Source organism: Magnolia sinica, chromosome 10 (assembly GCF_029962835.1).
Source record: "Magnolia sinica isolate HGM2019 chromosome 10, MsV1, whole genome shotgun sequence".
In the NCBI taxonomy this organism is placed as follows: Eukaryota; Viridiplantae; Streptophyta; class Magnoliopsida; order Magnoliales; family Magnoliaceae; genus Magnolia; species Magnolia sinica.
Window position 1 is genome coordinate 29,373,178 of NC_080582.1, and position 8,412 is coordinate 29,381,589.

At 39.1% G+C, this 8,412-nt stretch overlaps 1 protein-coding gene across 13 annotated transcripts; it reads right to left on the minus strand.

Annotated features, from left to right (window-relative positions):
• Window positions 1–386: 386 nt before the first annotated feature.
• LOC131258247 (disease resistance protein RPP13-like) lies at window positions 387–6,623 on the minus strand. Of its 13 annotated transcripts, none has more exons than XM_058259431.1 (3): window positions 4,264–6,623; window positions 1,313–1,349; window positions 387–1,134 (listed from the first exon to the last, which is right to left on the minus strand). In XM_058259431.1, the coding sequence occupies exon 1, from the start codon at window positions 5,662–5,664 to the stop codon at window positions 4,522–4,524; it is 1,143 nt and encodes a 380-aa protein (XP_058115414.1). In that variant the 5' UTR covers window positions 5,665–6,623; the 3' UTR covers window positions 387–1,134; window positions 1,313–1,349; window positions 4,264–4,521. The 13 variants fall into 13 exon arrangements, with proteins under 13 accessions (XP_058115414.1, XP_058115413.1, XP_058115409.1 ...); XM_058259430.1 differs by having other exon boundaries at window positions 1,279–1,349; XM_058259426.1 differs by having other exon boundaries at window positions 1,313–2,979.
• Between the last annotated feature and the right edge of the window lie 1,789 nt (window positions 6,624–8,412).

The following is an 8,412-nucleotide window of genomic DNA, read 5'->3' on the forward strand; positions in this document are numbered from 1 at the left end:
CCATCCATCAGATGGGCCCAACCATTTCATTTCTCTCAATTCTCCTGAAACCAACTCAAAACCTCAATCCAAAGATCTGGTGGGTACCTGAAAATGATTGGATATGGGTATGGGTCGTCAAGATCTAGACACAAGCCCGAAAGGAACCCAGTTAGCCTGAGTACAGGTACAATAGGACCCAACCCGAAACCGACATGCTGAGAGCCCTAAATTCCAGTTCTGCCAGATCCCCAATCCAAACGGATCTGTAAGCAACAGATGAAACATTTCAATGCCAACAATCCATATTCAACAGAGAAAAGGCCACAGAAAGCCAATGGCTAGGAACTTAGGGGCCAGCATAGCATTTGCAATCAACAATCCATCGTAACAACCACATGTATCCTTAAACCACCAGCCTCAATTGTGCAAAATGGAAAGAAATTGTTTTCTATTTCAAGTTTTAACAAGCACATTACATGCAGACGCATACAGGAAAATAAACCAAACATTACATAAATTGTTTGTGTGATTTGAAGTAGAGAACGTATTAGAATGAATATTAGCACATTGTATCGTATGGAACGTTTAGTTGCAAGAGATACAGACATCCACAAGCTACAATTAGAAAATATCATCCAAATATCTCATCACCATTTCCACCATTCTCCACATCTGTCTAGTGGTCATGACAATATCTCCTATGAGAATAAGTCTGGAAATCAAATTTGTGCGTAAAACCAGAAAGTTACATGCTACAGTTAGTTTGCTTAAATTTATAAAAGTAGTGGAAGCATATAACTACGTCAAGGGATCGTTTGGATGCCTGTAGCTTTTAAGTTGCAAACAGGTTACCCCTGAAAGTGAGTTTATGCTATATTTTAATTGACTGTGTGATTTCCTGTCCAAACACCATCAGTGAGTTACCTGTAAATCCTTTACAACTAATAAAACTTACACACATCTAAAACTAATCATGGAGAAAACAGGAGGAAGTAACAAGTTACTAGTGCATTGGGCTGAAGTGTCCAGATACCTGTCACAAGTGGGGCCAGTAGTTGAGAGATACAAACTTGAATTTGATAAGCTCTGCCATAGATGGAAGATGCTCCAAAAACCTTATAGAATGAAGCTCCTAATCTTTCATTCAATGTCCTACAAAAGATGGAGAAGAAAAGAATATAAATATCAATTTTCTAGGAAAAAGATGGCCAAATATTGGATGGCAAGGAACTCTCAGTTGGATTTCTTCGGGTCATAACGAAAAGAGAACTTGAAAAATGTAAAAATATTACTAACACAATCTAATTATAAGCTTGGGATATGAAATTACTATTCTCATCTGACATGGGCTTCAAAGCATGGATTGACTGCAAACAAAACCAAACATATCAGCTCCTGGAAGAGTTCCCTATTGAAGGCAAAAATTACACTACTGCAGTTAAGAGTAGCACATGCTGTAAAGGCAGATATCATATAGATATACCAAACAAATGAATACCATATTAAGTAAACCTAAGGCATATGTTTGCTAAGCCCACATGCATGTGGAGCCTTGCCCATCGACATGTAGCTGCACATGCCAACATAGATGTGTGTGAGATCCCAGCTATATAATTCCATTAGATGAGTCAGATTAATTGGATGTTCTTGCACAAAAATCAGGCGGTTTTGCTTCTCAGGTCGGGGAAAATATACAAAAGAAATGGATCGCTAATACAGTTTTTATCTATACATCCATTTGTTTTGTACACAGTGGTTCACTTGATGGAAAGATCTTACTTCACACCCTTATGCTATTTTGGCGTATGTGGTTAGGAAGGCTCCACATACGTGTGGTCTTATTAGCTTTCTCACCCAAAACTTATGCCTTGGGACCAAGAATCAGTTCAATCACAAATCTGGCGAGCCGAACATATGCAAAAGAAATTCACAGTCAGCATTTGATGTACATGTGTGGCCCATCAGATGGGTGGATGGACCTGAATTTTGCACAAGGAAAGCCATATAGTGGCTTGCACCTGATGATCAGCTTTGATCATGCATCCATGTAAGCATTGTGGACCCCCAGTCTAAATAATTGCTTCCACTTTGAAAAGCATCTTACATCCAAAGATAAATACATTAACACATGCCAAACATTAGGGGAATTCTTTGATATATTAAAGCACTGAAGATTGGAAGATAAAAAATACAAACATCCTCATGCTATAGTTTGAAAACATCATCAAAATATCTCATGCTATTCATAAATGAGGAAATCAAAAAAGAGATCATAAAAGGTAATGAACTTTCACTGGATTTCTCCTCAAATATAGTTATTAATTCCCTTTCCAAAACAACACAATAACATTGTTTTGAAAATCAAAACATGAACAAACCAAGTCTTCTCATCTATCTTCATCACTAAAAAACAAACATATAAACAAAACTAATAATGCTGAAGCCATGGGCAATATAAGCATTGCTATTTATATGATAATCTTGGCCCACTTATGTAGGGCCATGTCCTTGTTGTCCACTTCACTTCATATGATAGTCATTAGATACTGCAAGACAAGACACATCAGAAATGAGAAAAGAATGAAAAGAAGAAAATCTAAGAGCTTTTCTCAGAGTAAAATTCTCCACAGAAAGTGTATAATTCTTTCTATTTCCTATCAAATGGGAGGCCAAGGAACTGAATTCAATTTATTTGAGGTACAACAGAAATGTGATTCCACTTACCTGAGTCATCTGCCCAGACTGTGAAGCCATATGTTGTGCTTAGAACAGAGGAACTCCGAAATGGGTCTTGCTTCACCAAATTCCTAGGGTGTGGGGCCCTTACTTTTCGTGGCATCAACAAGTGGGGAATCGCCAATTTTTTGGGCTGTGGCATCGACAAGTGGGGACCCACCTGATGGACAGCTTGGATCTTGCACATCTTCCATCCAGGCCTGTGTTGGCTTGTAAGGGAGCTGGATTGCACAAGCTTGAGACTTTCCAACCTCAACACATCTGTGTAAGCATTCGATGTGAAGATAAGTGGTGGTTGAAGTCCATTTCTTGGCTCTACCAATTACGCACGAGCAATGCACACATGGTTCAATATTTTGATGGTCTGAAGCATCCCTCTGGAGAGCCCTTTTGTGGATGGACAGTGTAAAAATCACTTTGGCAATTGCATCCTTATCATCTGAGTGGTGTTCCTCAAACAGGGCTAAAAACACAAATGGTTATAAGTATATCAAATCTATATGGTGTAAAAACACATAATGATAAAAGAAAAAGTTTCAATGGACAGACCAGTGCTGCTTTTATCCAATGGGGCATCAATGTTATGGTCTTCCAACCATACAGCCATCCGGGTCCATTCATTGACAGAGAAAGAATGTGCTCACAAGTGAGATCCATACAAACCGTTATTTTTTGAGGAAAATCATCTGACAGTTGGTATGCATGACGACGATAGGTATTATGCAATATTCTGTCTGAAGGATTACAGAATACTAATGGTTTTGAGTTTGTACAAATGGGTCCATTGTTCAGTGAGCCAAAATGCTGACATTATGGCTCCCATGGTGCACCAAAAATATGTAAAGGTGGCCCTACTTGTACAAAGTGACAAATAAGGACAATAACATAGAGATAACGAAACTAGGAGTTAAAATGGCTATGATTATTGTTGCACATCATCAATAAAGAGGAGAGATAAAACAACAAAAAAGTAAATCTCACCCTCTTTGCACTGCAGAGATCATGAATCCGTGTACATGAAACAAGGAAAGCTCCTCTATGATTGTTAGTCACAACAACACTACATCCACATCTTATTCATGTATGTTGATGGGGGTATATGTTAAATCTGATGCCAATCCTCTCCCCCTTCTCAAAGCCATGTTGAGGCATGTCCTGCAGCACCAATTTTCTATGTAGGTCATCCAACCATACTGCCCTGTGGCCCAGCTCATCGATAGAGAAAAAAAAAAGGGACTCGAATGTGATCCACAAAAAAAAAAATTCCTCGTCGATCCATTTCATCCAACAGTTAGCATGCATGACATACAAGAAGCATTACACAATGGGCTTTTCAGCTTTTACAAGTGGGGCCATTTTTTAGTGATCTAAAATGCTGATATTATGGTCCATGTGCCAAAAATCTGAAAAAGGGTCCCAACTTGTACATACTGAGAAAAAAAAGAGAGCATAGAAATACAGAAACTTAGAAGTTAAAATGGCTACGATTATACTTGAAAGTATGAATGGAAATGAGAGAAATAAAATGAAAGAAGTAAATCTCACCGGCTTTACTTTGGAGATATTCTGAATCTGTCTGCAACAAAGAATGAAAGCCTGACTTTGATTGCCAGTTGCAACAGCTACAACATTTCCACATCTCAATATTTATCTTCAGAAACAGCTGCAGCATATTTCGGTGGAAGGTGCTCCTGAGGATATGATAGCTTGGACATAAGGTGCTCCGGCTTGCATTACCTGGGACCTCTGTCCTTCTCTTTGTATGCAAATTTTCTTCTCTCTCTTTTTAATTTTGAATGAATATCATCTTATGTCGATGGAAGGTATGTGTTGAATCTTTTGCCAGTCGTCTCTCCTCTCTTCTTGAACCCTCTTTGTGGAACTCCAAGGCATCATAATTAGCTCCAATTTTCTGAGGGAAGTCACATGCTGCAATCCTTCTGGAAGCGTCTTCAATTGTCTGCATTGATACATATGTAAATGTAAAAGACTCGGCATCGCTCCTTCCTCTACTCTCCACTTCTCTAAATAATCTAATTTTTTAAGCTTCAACGACTCAAGTCGAGGAAACCCTTGCACAGAGCAGACCATTTCCTTTCCCATGTATGCAGAATGAAGCAATCTGAGAATCCGAAGGTTTTGTAGTTTCTCGAGTGTCGGCATCGGGTCTTGTCCTAACGTAGTGTCTTGCAAGGTAAGCTTGGTGAGGTTTGGTGAGAATTCATGAGACTCAGGTAGCTTCTCTAGCCCTCCACCCAAATACAGCTTATAGAGGTGCAGCAGGTTTAAAATTGGCAGAAATGGGTATAGACTCCCACCAGGTGAAACATGTAGTGTCAGAGACTGGAGGTGCTTCAATTTGGGAATTGAATAGAACAATATGTCTCCATGCCTACGCATATCCACTTCCACTATTCCTAGTTTCCTAAGATTAATCAACTTTCCCAAGCAATCATCACCCATCCAGTGGCCTGCCTCAATATATTTTAGAGTTTGTAGGTTGCTTGGAAAACTGAGAATTGGCCAGCCTGTAAATCTGCCCAGTTCAACATGTACATGCCTTAGATTTTGCATCTTCAAAATATTACAATCTATGTCGAGTAAAATTTCTTCATCTACTTTGGTGGTGGTCACACGTAGTATTTGCAACTTGCGTGGTTTGATGGTGGCCAAATGTCGTGTTTGCAAGTTGCGTACTTTGATGGTGGCAATATGTAGTGTTTGCAAGTTGCATAGATTGGCTATCCATGCTAGCAGGCTTTTGCATTTTTTCACGTCTACTGCCACTTGAAGGTATCTCAAGTGGATAAGTGTACATATTTCATTTGGACCCCCTTTTACCCCTATTTCATGCAGATGTAACACTCTAAGCAATTGAAAGTTCCCAGTTGATATTGTCCAAGATACCTGCTCTTTGGGCCGAACCAGATAAGAGAATGAAGGCATGCGTAGGAGTCGTTTAAAGAAATGCAGTTACGGATGTAAAGATAAATAGCAAGTCGACGTGTTGTACATGGAGGAGGAGAATTTGTGGTGCAAAGAAAATTTTCTTCTTTGGCTTTTGAGATTGAGAGATCCCGAAGAAGATCATGAATGCGACATCTTTTAACTCCTCCGATGGAACTTCTTTGCACTATTTGAATTAGGCTTCTTTGGATTAGCTCCACCAGGTAATCTTCTGCAACTTCCTCTAATGTTTCAGCCCCTCTTGAATGCACAAATCCTTCTGCAACCCACAACTGAATCGACTCCTTGGCAGAGAACACATGGTCTTCCAGATAAATTCCTAAATAGAGAAAGCATGGCTTCAAGTGATAGGATAGGTCTTCATAGCTTAAAGCTAATATTCTTGAAATTTGTGCCTCACCTTCAACAAATTGCCAGCTAATGCTCTTGAGTACTTTGTCCCACTCACTTGGAAGCCCTGTTTTCCTTGATAGCAGGCCTGCAATAACAATAATTGCAAGAGGCAGACCATGGCACTTTGCTACAATTTGTCTTCCTAACCCTTCTAAATTTTGGGGGCAATTAATTTCTTGTTGTAAGAATGTTTTCTTACAGAATAATTCCCAGCTCTCATCTTGTCTTAAAAGTTGTAGCTGGTGAGGATGGCTTCGGGGGTCTGCGCGTGATGCTATTTCAGAGTTACGAGTAGTAAGCACGATGCGACTTCCGTTATCCGTGTCTGGTAAAGCAGCTGCTAAATCATTCCATGCTTCGGTCTTCCAGATATCATCTACCACCACAAAATATCTCTTCACTGTCAAATATTCCAAAAGCTTCTCCTTCAAATGAAAGGTCTCCATCTGCTGATGTTCTTTAGTGGAAATCATAAAGGATCTCATAATGTTCAGCAAAAGATCCCTTGTGTTATATTCTGGAGATACATAAATCCATGCACAACAATCGAAATGCTTTTTAACAGAGATATGATTATAAACTTTCCTGGCGAGAGTGGTCTTGCCGATACCGCCCATTCCAACTACAGAAATCACACATCGTCGTGCCTCGCCCTCGATCAACCTTGCCACCAAGGTCTTTATGTCTTCTTGAAAACCGACGATTTCTGTATTTTCTAGTAGAGGAGAGGTTCGCCTTTGCTCCCGCAGACTTTCGCCCATGGAACTCCTTCCTTCTCCACCTTTGCTGAGATTTATGATGCCATAAGTCTTTCTTCTGCGGCCGATCTCAAAGAGTTCACTCTGTATCTCTTCTATCATCTTGCGTAGCTGTTACCGAGCAATAGGTTCGCCAACAAAGGAAGTGAAATTCTGTATGTAACTGATTGACCCTCTTCTTCTGCTTTGTTCTATTTGAAAGATGACGGTGTCGATGGCATCCTCCACTTTGTAAGAAATGTCTCTTACATCAGCCACCCATTTCTTCACCCTTGCATCATTTTGTTTCGTCTCTGCATCTTTTAAGAAGGCCTGCATCCACTCCAATTCTCCTTTTAGCCATTCGACCTGACCACTTACTTTGAGGAGGGCGGCTCCTTGGTGGACAAGGAGATCTCCAAGTTTTCCTATGACAAAGGAAACAACAGCCTCAGCAATCATCTTAGCCTCTCCTCTTTTCACAAGCAAATTCACTCACTTCGTTTACAACTCATCCTTTCTTTCATCGGCTTGGCACCTTTACCGTCTAGGTTTTTGGTCATTGCCCCTTGCTATGACTTAGTCGTGACACGAGCCCCTAATTTCCAAATTTAAGGGTTTATAGCTTTGAAATTACTTTTTTATGTTACGGGGAATGAAAATGACCATGAACCACGACTACTCATCCTATGGCGGGCTCTTGTCTCCAAAGAGAAATAGTTTTTTGAAAAAAGGACATGAGCTCCACTAAAAATAAGGATTTGACACTCCCATTGGCTGATCTGATTCGTTCATTTTAATCGGATGACTGTAAACCCATAGAAGAATTTTTTCAGTTCTCTATTTGAAGCTCTCTATAGCCCACAACTACACTAACGTTGTGTAGTAATTCTGAACTATTTCCTCTTTTGTGATCTATCTATGATAAGTTTTTTCATTAAACTTCGCTGATGACATGAAATTAAAACCCCTTATATGTGGAAGGGATGGATTTTGTTTCAAGATAACTCAATTGGCTCCACATAAGATGTGGATGAATTCAAAATGTATGGTCCATGCCATACGATGCAATTCATTTTCATTTTTCATTTTTGTTCTCCTTTATTTTTTCACTTCTTAGGACCACATGAAGCCGAAGCTTCTTCAATATATTATAGTTTTTCAATTGAACTCTGTAGTACTCTCCAGGCGATGACAAAAAACTCCAGTCAAGGTTCGACGAAGCTTATACCACACGTATTAAGCACCATACATTGAAGTTGTTTTTTTTTTTTTTTTTTGTAAAAAAATTTATTTTTATAAATTTGGTTGGGTATGAATGGAGAGAGTTTGTGAAAGTAAGGGTATGAAAAATATTGTAATGGATGAACTTTTATAATGGAAGAATGTTATAATGAATGAATTTTTATAATAAAAGAATGTTGAGATGAAGAATGTTCTATTAGATATATTTTTGTAATGCAATAATGTTGAGATGGAATAATGTTAAAATGGATAAATGTTGTATTGTTGATCGCTGATATTCACCGTGAATTGTCGATATTCACTATGGATGATCGATATTTTCTTCGTAGATTATCGATATTTGTTGGGGATC